We start from the raw sequence: 18,162 nt of genomic DNA, 5'->3' as shown, positions 1-18,162 counted from the left end.
ATATATAACAAAATTCAAATGAAATTCAAGCACAATTTTTTGGTAACACAACATACATGCCAATCACACAACCAACTAACTTAATAAAGAAAAAAACAAGAGAGACACCTAATCCAACTTGATAAAAAAAAGATAATCAACCAAGAGTAAGAACTAGTCTACAATTGGAACACTCAAAGTCTCTTATTCTACTTTTTCTCTCCAAGACGATTGGTAAACAAAATAAATAAATAAAATTATTTACTTATTATACTAAACTAAAATTTATTTTGTTCTTATTTTTATATTATTAAAAATATAAAATTCTTTCAAAAAATAAAAAAATAATAAAAAAAATTAATAATAATACATACAAAAATATATGTAATATTGTGCTAATATTGCGGTTTTTGCAAATTAATTTTGCTTAACCGTAATCTACCTAGCAGTAGAAAAAAATTGACTCCTAATCTACACCGCGAGATAAATTATAAGTAGCGTGAATTTGATAGCTACTGCAATTAAGCGGACAATTTGCTCACCCTAATCAATTTCAATGGTGTAAAATAGAGATGTACGGATAGGATAGGACTCTTTTCAGCCCAAGCAAAGATTTACCCTAATATTGTGAGCCCAAAGAATATTCAAGTACTCCCACTCCTAAGTCCTAACAAACAGATACCTTTCACAAGTACAATTTCTAAGACAATTTCCTTTCATTCTTTACTAGTGCTAGTGCTAGTGCTAGTGTGCCCATTAAGCTTTAACAAATAAAATAGTCTTACTTTTTTTGCCGGATCGCTGACGTGGACGGTCCAGATTCAAAGTCTTTGGCGTACTAGATTCGCTTCTTCTTGTGTTATTTATAAAACTCACCCCAACTTCTATATCTTTCATACCCGATCGTCTCTGATTAATATTTATTTTTTTGGGTTTCGACTCGTAGAATCACGATTTCAAATTTGGTTCGATCTTTTCCTCTCAGCCAATTGGATCTGATCTGAGAAAATTATCGCTATTAAGTTTTCATCTATTAATTCGTCGACCTAATTTTGGATCTCTGGGCAAAAGAGAGGCCAAACAAAAAAAAGAGAAAACAAGAACCCTAATTTTGTTGTTGTTCTTCATGGTACATCGAGTATAAGAATATCAGTTTTTTGCTGTTTGTACTGGGTAAGAAATACTAAAAATTTATGGTTGATTTTGGATCTAAATCCGTGGAGCAGTTTAAAATTAAAGAGATTGAAGGGTTTTTAAGTGTGATGGGGAAAATTGAAGATGTAGAAGAAGGTGAAATTTCAGATTCAGCTTCGGTGGAAGAGATCAGTGAAGAAGATTTCAAAAAGCAAGACGCTGGTGGTGATGGTGATGGTGGTGGTGGTGCTGCTGTTGCTGTTGATTTGAATCTTAAAGAATCGAAAACTAAAGGAGGTAGTGGCGGTGAAAGTGCTAGGGGTTGGACGATGCGCGATCTGTTTCAATACCAGGGATATAAGGGGTATAATAATACGGGTTTGTATAATCTTGCCTGGGCACAGGCTGTTCAGAACAAAAGTCTTGATGATATTTTTGTTATGGATGTTGATTCTGACCAAAACTCCAAACTATCATCGTCTGCGCCGGCGGAAAAGAATAATGTCAAAGAAGTGGATAAAGTTGTGATTGATGATAGTGATGATGATATGGAAAAGGAGGAAGGGGAACTAGAGGAGGGTGAGATTGATTTGGAGGAGTCGGACCCTGCTGAAGAAGCCAAAGATGGGGCTGTGTTGAATTGTGATGCTACCCAAGTTAATGATTTAGTAACTACCGAGTCCATGCACAATGAGTTGGAGAAGCGAGTGAACTTGATTCGGGAAGATCTGGAGAGTGTTAATGTGATTAATACTGAGAAGTAAGTAACAAAAAGAACAAAAAAAAGTCTTATACTTTGAATGTTAGGTCAATTGGTGAGAGTGAATGAGATGACGGCCCAATTCTAAGTACTTAGTGGAACTAATTGATATAAAGTTTTTTGTGATTGTAATTTTGGCTTCATTATACTTTTTGTAGATCATTTGAGCAGGTCTGTTCCCGGCTCCATAACACTTTGGAGAGCTTAAGGGAAGTTCTTTCAAAATACAGTGTTCCAGCTAAGGATGTTATTACTGACATTTCGTTCACTGCTATTCAAGTTGTCAATTCTGTAAGGCACCCGAAGAATAAAAAATGTCATTCAGTTAGTATTTATTTTACACGTTGTGATGGTTGAAAAAAAATTGTAATGCTTCAATTGCTTGTAACTTGCAGGTATTTAGTTCTATGAACCAGAACAAAAAAGATCAAAACAAGGACACTTTCTTTAGGTGACTATGAATGTTTTTTCTAATTTTTCTGATTGAATATATGGAAATGCTCAATTCATTAACCAATTCATTGTTGCAATGTCAGGTTACTTCGTTTTGTTAAAAACTCTGATCCTCCTGTCCTCTCCCCTGAGCGGTTGAAAGAGGTGAGGACGCATGAAATTAGTTCAGGATCATTTTTTTTTTCTTTCATTCTAGCGTTTGAAAGTTGACAACATTGTTGCTTTCTTTTTCACAGACAGAGCTCATGGTAACAAGTGATAAAGAGAAAGAGACAGAGATTGTTAATGGGGTTCAGGAGATAGATTATAATTATACAAGTGATAATTCTAAAAATGCAATTTATGGATTGCCTTCTTCTAAGTTGCCTTCTGATGTTAATACTAAAAATGTTATTTCGGATGTTACTTCTGTGGTTCATGCCAACCCGATCACGTCCTTGGAAATGAGATCAGGAGGAGTATCTGCATTTAAGAGCAGGGGCGTTCTTGTTCCACTCTTAGATCTTCACAAGGACCATGATGCAGATAGTCTTCCTTCGCCTACTCGAGAGGCACCAACCACCTTTTCAGTCCATAAATCATTGGGTGTCGGGGACGTGGTTGTTAAACCTGGGCCTGCTACAGCTAAAGTGGCTCTCGGGACAGATGATTCTAGAATGCGTCGCTATGAAACTGATGCTGTCAAAGCTGTTTCTACATATCAACAGAAGTTTGGTGGAAGTTCCTTTCTAATGTGTGACAGGCTTCCAAGCCCAACCCCTTCAGAAGAAGGCGATCAGGAGAAAGATGATAGTAATATGGAGGTTACAAGCTCTTTCTCTGGTAGTAGTTTAAGAAATACAAGTATGCCGGTGCTGAGGCCTTCAGAGGTCTCTTCTTATTCTGCTGTGAGTAGTTCCAGCATGCAAGGACCAATTGTTGCAAAAAATGCTCTCTCTGCTAGTTCTGCTTCTAATTCAACCATGAAAACCTTGGCGAAGAGTAGAGATCCTAGGCTTCGATTTGCAAATTCAGATTCGGGTTCTTTGGATCTCAATCAAAGACCTGTGGCTGCAGTGCATAATGCACCTAAAGTCGAATATGCTGAACCAACAAGCTCAAGAAAGCAGAAGATTGTGGATGAGGCACACTTGGATGGTTCTTCATTCAAAAGACAGAGAAATTCATTTGAGAATGCTGGAGCTGTTGGTGATGTTAAAAGTGTGTCTGGAGCAGGGGGCTGGTTGGAAGACAATGGTTTCATAGGTCCGCAGTTCATAAACAAAAATCAGTCAACAGAGAGTGCAGAAGTCGATCCCAGAAAATCAGTTTATATGGGGAATGATCATATAACCAATGGCCCAAATATGGCTAAAGAGCTGGTGCCTGTTACAAGTACGAGTACTACAACTTCCCTGCCTGACTTACTGAAGGATATAGCTGTTAATCCGACAATGTTACTCAACATTATTAAGCTGGGGCAGCAGCAGCGATTAGTAGCAGAAACTCAGTCCAAGCCAGATCCTCCACAAAATAATATACATTCTTCAAGCTCAAATTCAATCCTGGGAGTAGCTCCGTTAGTGAACCTTGCTCCGAAGGCTGGGATTTTGCAGACACCAGCAGCATCACTTTCTGTTACTTCGCAAGTAGCTCCAATGGTGAGTGCGTACTAGTTAATAGTTATGATGTCTACATATTGGCCAAATCTAGGGTTTATTTTGTGCTTATTGTGCTGGAAGAATTTCTTGTTTTACTTATTCCGGGTAGGTTGAATAGTTAGGCCCATGAGGAATGTTGTCTGTTTGATCATTTATAGATTGTATTTGTAAATTCTACAGAGCCCACATGACGAGTTGGGAAAAATCCGCATGAAACCCAGAGACCCACGACGAGTTCTCCATGGCATTTCACTTCAAAAAAATGGGAGCCTGGGGAATGAACAATTAAAAACTACTATTCCTCCAGTGTCATACAATCCAGGAAATAAGGACAATTCAAATGAAGGTCGAGCTGATCAGAAGACAGTCTCTTCTCAGTCAGTTGTACGCCCTGATATTGCTGGACAATTTACCAAGAATCTCAAAAATATTGCTGATCTTCTGTCAGTGTCAAATGCATCTACAAATCCGGCTATTGTTTCCCAGAGTCTTTCTTCGCAACCAGTGCCAGTCAAACCAGAAAGAGGGGATGTGAAAGATGTTTCTTCGAACAGTGAGGATCAGGGGAGTGGCATTTCAGCTCCTGAAGCAGCAGCTGTGGCTGGTCTCTCTCGTGCAACTCCTGAAGCAGCAACTGTGGCAGGTCCTTCTCGTGCACCAAACACGTGGGGAGATGTTGAGCATCTATTTGAAGGATATGATGATAAGCAAAAAGCTGCTATCCAAAGAGAGAGAGCTAGAAGATTAGAAGAACAAAAGAAAATGTTCGAGGCCCGCAAGCTGTGCCTTGTCTTGGATTTGGATCACACTCTTCTTAATTCAGCCAAGGTAATCTCATGTGTTTGTTTGCAATTTTTAGTTGTTCTTTGTGGATGACTATTTTATTTCAACTCTTCGACTACAATTATGTTATAACTAAGTTTTTCCTTTCTTAGTTTGTGGAAGTAGATCCAGTGCATGAGGAGATTTTGAGAAAGAAAGAGGAACAAGATCGTGAAAAACCATATAGACATTTGTTTCGTTTCCCTCATATGGGAATGTGGACCAAACTGAGACCTGGGGTCTGGAATTTTTTAGAGAAGGTTGTTTTAATTATGTGTGTTTGATATTAATTTGTTTGACTTCAACTTGAAGTACTGAGTCTTTTTATTTTCTTCCCGCAATTCAGGCCAGTAAGCTTTATGAGATGCATCTTTACACCATGGGGAACAAATTATATGCTACAGAGATGGCAAAAGTGCTTGACCCAAAGGGGCTCTTATTTGCCGGACGAGTTATTTCTAGGGGAGATGATGGGGAACCTTTTGATGGTGATGAAAGGGTTCCCAAAAGTAAGGATCTGGAAGGAGTCTTGGGTATGGAATCTTCTGTTGTGATTATTGATGATTCTGTAAGGGTCTGGCCTCATAACAAATTAAACTTGATAGCTGTAGAAAGGTAACGATGCTTTTGAATAAATGCAAATGGTGCATTTCCCTCCGTAGTTTGTTATTTTTATCGCCCTAGCAATTTGTGATTGGTTTTTGTGTTAATGTCTTGCAGGTATACATTCTTTCCCTGTAGTAGACGCCAATTTGGGCTTCCAGGTCCTTCTCTTTTGGAGATTGACCACGATGAAAGACCAGAAGATGGGACATTAGCGTCCTCTTTGGGGGTGAGACTACTATAGAACTCGGCTAAGCTTTTTACAAGCACGTATCCATTTGGATTTTACTAATCTGTCTTTCCTCATATAGGTTATTGAGAGAATCCATCAGAATTTTTTTAACCATCACAACTTAGATGAAGCTGATGTTAGAAATATACTAGCATCAGAGCAGCGGAAGATTTTGTCTGGTTGTCGAATAGTATTTAGCAGGGTGTTTCCCGTTAGTGAGGTGAATCCCCACCTACATCCTCTGTGGCAAACTGCCGAACAGTTTGGTGCTGTGTGCTCCACCCAGATAGATGATCAGGTTACCCATGTAGTGGCCAATTCCCCCGGGACTGATAAGGTAAACCTTGTTAATGTCTAATATTATATGTTGGTTTTTGGTGCATTTATGGAGTCTGAGTATGACATTAACTGTGGAGCAGGTAAATTGGGCTATATCCAATGGAAGATTTGCCGTCCATCCTGGCTGGTAAGGATCTCGAGTATTGAATTTTATTTGTGTGAATTGCTTTTGGATACATTGATTTGATATAGTTTCTTTCTTTCTCTCATTTCTTTTCCTTTACTAAAATCAGGGTAGAGGCATCAGCTTTGCTTTATCGGAGAGCAAATGAGCAAGACTTTGCCATTAAACCATCGCCAACCTAATTTGTTTTGGTAAAACTAAAAATTGGACTTCATAAATCACATTGGATTGGAGTTAGGATGGGTTATAAGTCATATGGTGGGTAGGTGGGATGGGGCTGCACCTAAAAATGATTGCTATACTTTTCAATCCCACTGTCCCACCCAATGTGGCCCATCGGTTACTAATGAAAATTCCCATCAGAGAGAGAGGGAGAGAGAGAAAGAGAGAGAGGGAGAGAGAGAGAGAGAGAGAATCAGGCACTTATAAGTGAACATAGACGTGGCTAAGCCAAGTATTCCGTTCCATGCGTGCTTTTTCCTACGGAGAGCAAAGGAAAGTCTTGGGATTGAAAAAAATTCGAGCTAAGAAATTTGAATAAACTTTAACGGTAAGAAACCCAAGTTAAAATAAATTGAGAAAAGAGGAGCACAAAAAATGAAAGCTACATGGGGTAGTATTTTTGAGTTTGAGGCCAAATTTTCTAGATAGGTTGGATCATTTGGGTTAGTAGTGTTTATTGGCATTTTTGATTGCTCTATGACTAATTTTTATCGCTGACCATAACCTTTTTCTGTGGCTCGTGATTGCCACCGATTTAAATTGGCCTGCCCAAGTTTGCAGTGGGAATACTCACAATTTTGAAAGAAAAAAGTGTGGGTGGGTGTTGTTTACGCTGATTCATGAAGATTTGTTTATACTACATATTTTGTCAGTTGTAAGTTTAATCATGTTTTCCGACCAAAGGTCTAAGAAAAGCTTTGGAGTTATCCTCAAGATTAAAAAATAGCAACTCAGCGAGGCAGAGTTGTAGATTTTGGCAATTGCCTTCGTCAGCATAAGCATTTAAAATTCCATAACGTCATCAAATTCTTGACTAAGTCAAAATATATAATATATTTCTTTTCCCCTTTTTGGTATGTCAATGTTGTACAGACAGAACACATTCCCTTGACCTTATCAGAGTTCTTTTTTCCAAGTAGATATTGCTGTCCACGAATTCCTTTTTGCCTTTGGTGAAACTTGTGCCATGCGAAGGGCAACTGGGGTAGAGGACCACACTGCTCATTTGGGCTTTGGAAGCAAAATATTAGTTTACCTTGGTACATTGCGAGTTTGTGATCACACTTCACCATTAATCATCTAATGGTAGTAAACAATTTTAGGATAAAAATATGAAATTGTGGCCCTCATTAAACACACAATTCTATTCAAAGAGAAGAGATGGTAGTAAACAATTTTATTATAAATATGAAATTGTGGCCCTCATTAAACATACAAATCTATTCAAACATTTGAGAGGTTGCTAGTTTTCCGCTCCTCTAATGAGCAGCAAATTCACAACAATAAAAAAGTTTTAAATTTCAAAAAGAAGTCAACTACTACAACTTACATACCGATATCATGGGCGAAATTCAATATCATTATTATGAATGGGGAATTAGTAGTATAAATATTTTAAAAAAACAACGTCTAGCGTTCAAAATCCCTAAATTCAGGAGGGGATGGGCAAATACTAATTAATGATATTAATTAACCAAACCAAACAAATATATTATTTATATATTGATATCCAATCGGAGAAGGGGTTAATTTTGTGTTTGAAAAAAAAAGTAGAAGAGAAAATGGAAGAGGACAATAAGGGTGATCAAGTAGCTTTGCCAATGCCATGGTGGTGGTGCCCGTGTGACACCAGCTATAGTAGTCATCGCCATTCATCTCTTTGGCTTCACGCAACTCTCTCAGGTTTTTTACTTTACTCATTCCATACCATCATTATCATCAACAACCAATCAAAGGGTCTCATGCTTTTCTTATATATATATATATATAAATATATATTTGCATGCAGAGTTGGATGAGAATATAAAAACGATGGTAAGTATACTAGAAGAAGATGGAGACTCGTTTGCAAAGAGAGCGGAGATGTACTACCAGAGAAGGCCTCAGCTTATCGAAGTATTAAATGAGTTGCATAACTCTTACCGTTGGCTGGCTGAAAAGTACGACCAACTTATCATTAGATCTCAATCCCAATCTCATGATCATAATGTTCGTCCAAGACCAGTGATCAAGTCCTTGAGACAACTCCATCAGAGGAAGTATCCTCTCCAAGAGGATAATAATAATAACAATAATCATAATGCAGACGATGGTGATATGAAAAAGACTAGAAGTGATGAGCGTTTTTACGATTTGGAAATAATAAATGGTGGTGGCGATGATGATGATGATGATGCTGGTAAAATATGGAGAGGGAAAGAGGTGTCTGAATTGACAGAGGAGCATTTGCGTCAGCAAGATGAGTTGATAAGAAGAAATGAGAAGAAAAGAGAGAGAATAAAGGAGCTTAGTTCACAGGTGAAGAGGTTAATGGAGGAGAACGGGGCTCTAAAGGCTTGTTTGGCCAACCGAAACCACTCGTCCCGCCATTCCCACTGTTCCAAGGCGTTTTTCTTTGGAAAGCTCACTGGATGCTCTCGTTAATATTATTAATTATTAGACCAGAAGGAAGGTTGGTGCAGTTGTTGTATAAATCTCATTTTCTGAGATCGATACATAAAAACAATTTAGTATCTATATGTATGGTGGTTGGTATTGTTGACAATAACTGGTTTTAATGACTATTGTTACTATGTTTTAAAAAGGTGCTACGGTGCTAGTAGTTTGTAGTATGGGGACTACATTAATTTCGTACAGTGATACCTTTGAAACAAATCTAATTACATAGAAAAAAATAAAAACTTAATTGCGACTGTTTATACAATTCATGGATTTGATTACTAATTTTTTCTAATTTTCAAATAAGAATCTTGGAGGGAATTTTGTTTTATCTTTTAGGCATATAACATACATTATGACTTTAAGTGTTAATGTGTATTTTTACAATTTTTTTTTTATTTTAAATAATTTGTTTTTTTATTTTTTATATAAACGTTAGTTTTAGTTGATCCCAACTTCGACAAAAATTTATTACTCCTTTCTTTGTCAGGAATTAGAGGAACGAGTGAAGATTGCATATTTACACTACTTATTAACAAAACAAAACAAAATGATAAAATTTGAAAATTATTATACAACCGACAAAGAGTTGTTCTGAAAATTTAAACATAAAGCTCTTAAAAACAAAAAATACATCCAAACAATGTCCAAGAACTAGAGTCCAAAAGAGTTTTACCAATTGAGTGTTATCTACTGATTAACCTAAAAACCATATAAAATTATGACTTCAAGTGTTAATATGTATTTTTACAATTTTTTTTATTTTTTCTCTTTCTGTATTAATTATATATTATTTTATTTTGTTTCTTTCTTTTTTCCTTTTTAAGTATTTTAATAAATAAAAAGATAATATTTAAATTATGTATAAAATATAGAGAAAAAAAATAGAGAAACTGATGTTGTAATGCAAATGTTTGATGTAAAATAAAAAAAGTAAAGTTTAAGTAATGTGTTTGAAAAAATAGAGTAGATCATTCATTGGGAGTGTCGTTAACTTGTGTACTTCAAAATACATATATACTTTAGATAAGAAACAATACTACCTCACATATGGAGAAGAAATGAAGGTGCTTCAAATATATAATTAATATTTTCTTTTCTTTTCTTGTCTCTCTCATGTCCTACTAATATTTTATTATTTTATCTTATTTCTCAATTATTTTCTTTTGTTTAAATGAATAAATATTTGAAAATATAATATTCAAATGATGTAAAAAATATAGATAAGTTGATGTATGATGTAATATAAAAGTTAGAGGTAAAATAAATAAAGTGATGTTTTTGTGAGATATTTTAAAAGATAGAGTGCTCTAAGAGCATTTTCAATGGAGTGTCAAATCTTTGATGCATTGCTAAAATATCGCGCACTTCAAAAAAATAGCTGCTTTAATGGTATGCTAAAAGTTGTGCCAAATTTATACTAAAAAATGTGACAAATTTAGCATAAAATATAGTATGATGCAAGTTTGCATAAGCATTAAATAATTATTATTTTTATTTACTTTTCGATCATTATTGTTATTTTATTATTAATTTTAGTATCAAATTTATTATTGGTATAAAGTGTAATGGTAATTTATATATATATATTAAATGATCGCTAATTGAATATTCATTCTTACATCAACTTTACATCCACATGCATTAGAACACAATTATAAAAATTGTGCCAAATATATCATTTATTAGGCATGTCAAAATGAGGCAGGGCGGGGCGGGGCGGGGCAAGGCGAGGCCCCGACCTGACGGGGAGTCTTTGCCCTCGCGCCGCCCTGAAAACTTTTTTATTTTTCTATACTCAAACCTAATATTAAAAAAAAATTATTTTGAGTTATATGCAACTATTATATATTTTTCTTAACATTATTATTTATAAGATGTCTTAATGTTGGTTATAAAATAATGAGGTATCTTTATAAAATGGTCTTTTATATTAATATTCTTTTTTTCTCTTTAGTCAAGAAAAATAGATTACAAATATCTAGGTATACTATGATTTTACAACTGAGATAATATATATTTGAATTTTTTTTTTATTGAAATGGGTTCATATAATGTATACTATATATACAATTTAGATTTTCATTTCTTATCTTTAATCTAATTTAATTATAATTCAAATTTTCTGTTTAAAAAAAAATTAAATGGACTGGAGCAAACCCGCTCTAATTAAGACGGGGCGAGTCCACCTCTCCCGCTCCAAGGTACTTATCCGGATCGGACAAGGCAGGGCGAAATGTTAGTGAGGCGGGGCAGACCCACCCCATTTATTGACATTTTGTTTAAATTTAGTATAATATATCCATCTTCTATTAGAGATGGTCTAACAAAACTAAAACAATGTTATTTTACTTTATTTTGGAACCATATATTTTGGAATAGTGAAGGTGCTGGGTGTGGACTGATTGATGAATACCCTAGTTTTGAGAAAAATTGACGACTTGTATTAATATAAACCGTGATAATAAAGATAGTAGGTAGGATTAATGTTTCCACTTAAAAATCAAGTGTTGATGAAGTAACTATTTTCTATATATGACCTTATATTGTTTGTTGTTGTATGTTAGAATATTTCTACTAATGGTATAAATTTTTAAATTTGAGGGTGGTTGGGAACAATTTAATGCAAAAGCAAGGGCAATTTAGAAATTGGAAAAAGTATCCAAAGGATAGACACTTGACTGAGTCACAGTCAAGTGTCGTCTCTAATGAGGTGAGACTGAGCGTCTTCTCCGAACACTCGCAATTGTTTCAGTGTCCATGTCTCGCTCTCGAACGCCGATCTAGACAATCTTCAACCTCTCTCTCACTCACTCCAATATTATGGACCGAAGACGAACCGATAGCCCTGTTTATGCTCGCCAATGGAGTAGCGAGTCCAACTCCACCATCGGAAACTCCTCTCCGGTAATGTCACCGTCGCGTAATCACCATGTTCGCTCCTCCTCATCCTCCGGGATCTCCAACATCAAGCGCACTCAGAACTTCGCCGCCAAAGCAGCCGCCCAGCGCCTTGCTCAGGTCATGGCTTCCCAGACGGCCGATGACGACGACGACGACGACGACGGTGACCTAGGATTTCGATACAGTGCCCCGCCACCGCTCGCTCTCGCTAGGAACGTCAACAATGGTGCTAAATCTTCGATTCCGCCTTCGAAGACAACTCGATCTCCTTCTCCAGCGGTAAACATACTATACTAAGCTTCCTAGAGTTTCCTTTTTAGTTACCATAAGCGACATTTGAGGTCTAATATAGCTCTGAGCCTCGGAATGTATGGAGCCATGAGTTAATTGGTCGAAATTCGGAGAGATCGGTTTCCATGTTGTTGAACTAGAATATGCTGTTTGAGAATTTAAAGCGGAGATCCTTAATTGAGATTATTCTAATTTTGGCAAATATGAGATCGGATCTTCATAGAATCTAATGATATTTTTTTCATTATTAGAGAAAATGGAATATATATATATACATGTTTATATATGTGAAGTTATATTGCATAAGAGTAAAATGGAAATAAAGTAGTTTTGGTAAATTTTCGAAGTTATCAATGAAGCTGAGTAGGATTGCTTTTTCTATCTATGAATCCATAGTTATAACTAGGAGCTTGATGTCGAAAGCTAATTGGATTTGTCCTATTTAATTAGTTGGCTCGGACCTTTGTAGAAGAAACTACATCTGTACGATCCACCTCAACTGGAAGGACGTCAGTTCGTACAGCCATTGCACCCATGGTACCCCCAAAAACATCTCTAAGGACTGCCGTTTCTATGCCACCATTGGAGCCTCCTGTCAACAACAGTAAGCATAGAGAAAATAGGTAAACCAAACTAAGTTCACTCTACTGATTGGCATTCCATGAACTGAATGGAGATATAAAATAAAAAAAGCCCGATGATTGATCGGCGTGAACTTCAGATTTTTTTCAGAAACAGGATCCTACAGCTCGAAAGATTCTGGAGATCAGCGTGGGGCATCTGTACTTCGTGATGAAGTATGTGCTCCTTCGCAACCATTTATTTTCACATGGACTGCAGTTTCATCTTATTTTCTTCTGATTTGTTTATTGTCGAAGATGTAACTAACTGAAATTGCACCTTGACCTCGCAGCTTGATATGCTGCAAGAAGAGAATGAAAATGTTCTTGACAAGGTGAGAGAGTTTATTCGTTTTTTCCTTGATAAAATTGTTGTGTTTACTATCTTTGCTTAGTGATGTCTGGCACTTGTTGTACAGCTTAGAACTGAGGAAGAAAAATGTGAGGAAGCAGAGGCCAGGGTTCGGGAACTTGAAAAACAGGTAACTAAGTTATTTTAAATTCTAAAGTCATGTGATTTTACAGTTCTCTGGCATCTTGTTTTAATAAACAATCCATATACCACAATGTATAACTGCTTCAGAACCAGCATATGAATCTTGCCACTTGTTTGCGAGTCATTAGGTTGCTGCTCTGGGAGAAGGCGTATCCTTGGAAGCTAAACTTTTGAGCAGGTAAGTTGAAGACTTCTGGTTAAAATAATCTATGTGCATCCCTTTTTCCTTCTACTTGAACCTGTGATCACCTCCACCACTATTAATTTGCAGAAAGGAAGCAGCATTGCGTCAAAGAGAGGTAACTATGTGAACTTAGATTGTCATGTACATGATGGCTTCATTGTAATATGACATGAAGATGTAGATGTAGATGTATTTTAATATGACACGTACTCAATTAAACTTGATGTAGATGTATTGAATTTTCTGCTATTTCTAGTTAAATTGAAACTAAGGTGTTTCATAAATGGAAAATTATGGTTATCACAGGCTGCGCTGAAGGATGCAAAACAGTCAAAGGGTGGAGTAGATAAGGAAATTTCTTCCCTGCGTTCTGAACTCGGGGTAAGTATGCTACAATTGATCATTTATGTGTGCAGTAGAACTAAAATGAGAACTGATAGACATCCTTTAGTTAAAGAATTATTTCAAATTATTGTTGTAAATTAGGTTCGACTTTGTTTGCATATTGTATGCTAAAAGTATATCTAATCTGATGATAAGTCACACAGATTTAAAATTATAAGTGAACATTGTCGGTTGCAGTAATAAGTTAGAAGCGCCATGTAGCATGACTCATTGTCTTCTTTTTTTAACCCCTTACAAATATATAATGGGAAAAATAGTTTTACTAGAAGTGAAAAGATATGCAAACTTTTACACGGGCCCGTTTGGCATGGGTTTTACTTCTACTTCTTGACAGTAGAAGAAGAGAAGTAAAGTTTTAGTTTTTTTAGTTGCTGTTTGGATGGCCTACTTTAAATTAGCTTTTAAAATCACAAAAATATGTTTTAATGAAATTATTTTTTTTTCTTTGATTGGAATAAGGATAAAATAGGAAATCTAAAATAGGAAATTCTAAAATTTCACTAAAACTTAAAACAGCTTCCCTTCTTTTTCTATAAGAGCTTCTTAGAGAAGTTGGTGGAAATTACCTTTTCTGGAAGAGCTTCCAATCACCAAAAGCATTTTTTCAAATTTACCCGAACACTCCCCAAAGTAACTTTTAGGCTATGGAAGTGCTTTCAAAGCCATGCCAAACATACCCTGTACAGTCTCATGAAAAAGCTTTTCTAAGGGGATTTTCATAATCCTGAAAAAGTATTGTTTTAAATGGGTCAATCATTATTTACTAATGCAGGTCTTCAATTTCTTATGTGGATCAGAATGCAAAAGATGCAAAGGAAGCAATTGTACAACAGCTTAATGGAGCTGAATCTGAAGTAAAAGCTCTTCGATCAATGACACAAAGAATGATATTGACTCAGAAAGAAATGGTTTGTATTAACATAATTGCTTAGAGCCTTAAATTCATGGACGGATTGATTTTATAGTCTTATAAATTTCAGGAAGAAGTAGTTCTCAAGAGATGTTGGCTTGCTCGCTATTGGGGCTTAGCGTCAAAATATGGTAAGCTAATATGTTTTGTCATGATATGGTGGTTAAAATCTTATATTTCTTTTTTTTAATATTTTGTTATATAACATACGTGGTTCATGAATAGTTATGGTAACATAACCTTTAGTAATTATTTTCCTGATATTTGTCTTCATTAGGGCTTATACTCTAGTTTGTTATTTTAAATCTAATAGCAGGGACTTGAAACATCTTCATACTTGAGTGTCTGCACAGATTTTCGAGTTTACATCAATGTGATCCTGAATACCTAGTGTGCCCCTGTACTTACATATTGCTGCAGCTTCCTATACTTTGTTTATTTAATTTTGTTTTGGTTTGAAGAAGTAGATTTTGGAAGTCAGAGTGCATCTGATTTAACCATGTATACATAATTTTTTCTATGATTTGCAGGTATATGTGCAGATATTGCTGTGACAAAGTATGAACATTGGTCTTCATTAGCTCCTCTTCCATTTGAGATCGTTGTTTCTGCCGGACAAAAAGCCAAGGAGGAAAGTCGAGAAAAAGGCAAGTACCTATCATTTTGCTTCGCTGTTGATATATCTATGCTTTAAAATCATGGCAACCTTTATTACTTTGTTGAACAGGTGGTGATGATCCTGAGAAGAGAAGCAAACTTGTTCAGGACTTAAATGATCTAACTGGAGAAGGAAACATTGAGAGCATGCTTTCAGTTGAAATGGGATTGAAGGAACTTGCTTCCTTAAAGGTTTAATTTACTAGGCTGATATGAATTCATATTAAATTAAGGCTTAATCTGCTTCATTCTTCTGCAGTGAGCGTGGCTTGATCTGATTTATTGCTGTGTTGTTAGTTTCTGTTCCAGTAATAAATTTTATGTTTGCAACTTGAAGGTTGAGGATGGTATTGTGCTTGCATTGGCCCAGCAGCGTCGCCCAAACTCTGCTCGACTATCCATTTCAGGTGTCATTCGTCACCTGGAGACATTTAGTTTATGTTTACAGCAATATAGCATGTTTGAATAAGATGTAAAAAAAAGTAACCTTCAGCAAATATAAATCAACGAAAACTTAAACTTACCATTACTGGTTGCAGAGTATCTCGGTTACTCTGGGTTGTCTTCAATTCAAGTCTTGTCAAATTATTAAAACAATTATATTTCCCAAAAAGAAAAAGTAATGGTACGAAACAGTTTCAGCTGAACTATTAAAGTACACCTGTTATGTGTACAGCACGTTGTGTAGACAAGTAGTTACAAATTAAAATGGGATGTACTGCTAGAGTTTGTTGTTTTTTCATTTGTGGATCAAATATTGGTGGGAATGCAGTCTGAAAAGATTATTTATTCTTTCATCAACTTCACCCAGAAATATTGTTTGAAATGTTTATTATCCAGACCATTGTTTACCGATAATGACACTAGAATTCTTCTATTGATGTATGCAAAACCTATTAAAAGCGGTAAACGATAAGGAAACGCTGGACTGTTTACAGTTTTGTTTGCCCAGATATTCAATTTATAGGTCTTTGATGTTTTTCATAGTACTCTGATTTCATTTCATTTAGTTTCAGATTTCAAATCACCTGGTGATCCAAAGTTCATGGAGGCAATTGGTAAGTCATATAGAGGTTCTTTCTACTGAATTTTTCTCAATTACCAATGTACTATTACCAGTTATTATTCATTTGAATTGTCTCATAAATGATCAGTCTGTCTTCTGTTTCTTCTTATATACATGCACACACACACACACACATATGCAGTAGGGGAGGTTACATTCTCTGTTTTTTCCCTTTGAATTTAATGGTTGAAAGTATTCTAATGATTGACATCATGAGCACTAGTGTGATATTGATATCAATATATTCTTGCAGAGTTGAGCCCAGAGGAGTCAGAGGATGTTCTTTTCAAGGAGGTATGGCATTTCCTTTTAAATGTATATCCATTTGCATGTCATTCGGTTTGGTGGGTGCTAGCATCATAGTCCTTTTGGTAAACACTTGAACTATGCGGTCCTCCTCAGTTAGAAGTAGAATACAATTAATTATGGATTTTGGTTAAACATCTCTACTTGGTGAAATTGTTTTTTTTTCAATGCCGTTTAAGAGATGATAGCTACATCATCTGTTTTTGGGTTTTTCATTTAACTTGAATTTTTGGTAGGAGTTTTATATGCCATAATGGTTATATTTCGATTATTAAATTAAGTATTCGAGGAATGTTTTTATAAACATGACATGACTTGTAGGACATTATTAAAACTAAATTGTTCTACAGGCATGGCTTACATATTTTTGGAGAAGGGCCCAAGTTCATGGTATAGAGCAGGACATCGCCAAAGAAAGACTTCAGTTTTGGATAAACCGCAGTGCGCACTCACCGACCTCGCACGATGCAGTTGATGGTACTTAGAATTATGGCCCCTTCTTCAACCCTCATTTTCTCTCCATGGATATATTTTTTTGCTTACGAGTAATTCTGGATGTTGTTGATCAGTTGAGCAGGGTTTAATGGAGCTCAGGAAATTGGGGATTGAGCACCGACTCTGGGAAGCATCTCGCAAAGAAATCGATCAGGAATCTTCCACTTCTACTGCTGCACGAAAATCTACTGTCCAATGACGACCTTTGGCTTTGCTCAATCATCAGTCGCATTCTCATGTGTAATTCTTTTCTTTCTGGCATTTGTTTATAGCGTGTTTGCCTAATCACCACGTTACTACCCATCAAGGGCCTCTTATTATACGCAGAGAAAGTACTACGAAGAAAATGTTTTTTTTTTTATTTTTTATAAATTAATACTAATTATTATAAATAGTACTCGTCATGTTGATTGAGAATGTGGCTCATATACGATGTGTGTCGTTTATTTTAGTTCTCTACTAATTTATGTCACTTTTATCTCAAGTAGGTGGTGTAAATCGCTTTATCTCAAGTGATGCTCACACTATACAAAATCGATTTTGATGTAAAACCACATATGGTTTTCTTAGACTTCTCCGACTGCGATTGGAATTTAAAACGACACATACATATTTTTATAATTCCATTTAATGTCGTTTATCTTAGTTTGTTGCCACGAAGTTCTGTCTTCTAAATGATGCAACTTTCATTATTGATAGTTTTTATTTCATTCTTTTTTTTTTTAAATCATTTCATTTTTCTTTTCAAGAACCAACATTTTCTTCTATAAGCTAACCTAGTCTCAAGTTGTACTTTGCGCCTAAAAATCAAAATCTTGTCGTTTTAACAACATCATGCAAGTGAGGAGTGAGGACTGTCTCAGCTATCATGTCGTTTCTATCTTAATTTGTCTTGCATGTAAATGATATTTAATTTGTCCTTTTATCGTAAAAACAAAACAACAACGCAGTTAATAATAATGCCAACAACGTGCCATTCAACCCATATTTCATATTTGAATGATTTTTTATTCTCATCTTTTGTATAGAGTTCCCAAACATATAAAATATTCCTTTAAAAGAAAACATATAAAATATTAAT

At 35.6% G+C, this 18,162-nt stretch overlaps 3 protein-coding genes across 4 annotated transcripts; all 3 read left to right on the top strand.

The window, feature by feature from the left end:
• Window positions 1-771: 771 nt before the first annotated feature.
• LOC133822401 (RNA polymerase II C-terminal domain phosphatase-like 3) lies at window positions 772-7,069 on the top strand. Its single transcript, XM_062254726.1, has 12 exons — window positions 772-1,873; window positions 2,032-2,164; window positions 2,269-2,324; window positions 2,410-2,470; window positions 2,563-3,966; window positions 4,147-4,794; window positions 4,902-5,048; window positions 5,135-5,403; window positions 5,509-5,620; window positions 5,703-5,960; window positions 6,043-6,089; window positions 6,196-7,069. The coding sequence occupies exons 1-12, from the start codon at window positions 1,173-1,175 to the stop codon at window positions 6,266-6,268; spliced, it is 3,909 nt and encodes a 1,302-aa protein (XP_062110710.1). The 5' UTR covers window positions 772-1,172; the 3' UTR covers window positions 6,269-7,069.
• A 301-nt stretch (window positions 7,070-7,370) lies between these two features.
• On the top strand, window positions 7,371-9,001 carry LOC133822402 (protein NETWORKED 3A-like). Its single transcript, XM_062254727.1, has 2 exons — window positions 7,371-7,991; window positions 8,098-9,001. The coding sequence occupies exons 1-2, from the start codon at window positions 7,769-7,771 to the stop codon at window positions 8,730-8,732; spliced, it is 858 nt and encodes a 285-aa protein (XP_062110711.1). The 5' UTR covers window positions 7,371-7,768; the 3' UTR covers window positions 8,733-9,001.
• A 2,412-nt stretch (window positions 9,002-11,413) lies between these two features.
• Window positions 11,414-17,702, top strand: LOC133822400 (coiled-coil domain-containing protein SCD2-like). 2 transcript variants are annotated; one of them, XM_062254725.1, is made up of 17 exons: window positions 11,414-11,930; window positions 12,393-12,565; window positions 12,664-12,739; window positions 12,856-12,897; window positions 12,982-13,044; window positions 13,187-13,236; window positions 13,330-13,357; window positions 13,549-13,623; window positions 14,445-14,555; window positions 14,628-14,688; window positions 15,088-15,204; window positions 15,285-15,406; window positions 15,552-15,621; window positions 16,231-16,272; window positions 16,534-16,574; window positions 16,937-17,063; window positions 17,156-17,702. In XM_062254725.1, exons 1-17 carry the CDS (start codon window positions 11,571-11,573, stop codon window positions 17,278-17,280), a joined length of 1,683 nt encoding a protein of 560 aa, XP_062110709.1. In that variant the 5' UTR covers window positions 11,414-11,570; the 3' UTR covers window positions 17,281-17,702. The 2 variants fall into 2 exon arrangements, with proteins under 2 accessions (XP_062110709.1, XP_062110708.1); XM_062254724.1 differs by having other exon boundaries at window positions 16,225-16,272.
• The last annotated feature ends 460 nt before the right edge of the window (window positions 17,703-18,162 follow it).

The sequence above is a fragment of the Humulus lupulus genome, chromosome 3, assembly GCF_963169125.1.
Source record: "Humulus lupulus chromosome 3, drHumLupu1.1, whole genome shotgun sequence".
NCBI lineage: Eukaryota > Viridiplantae > Streptophyta > Magnoliopsida > Rosales > Cannabaceae > Humulus > Humulus lupulus.
The sequence above is the reverse complement of the archived record's forward strand: the minus strand, read 5'-3'. Positions and strand labels throughout refer to the sequence as shown.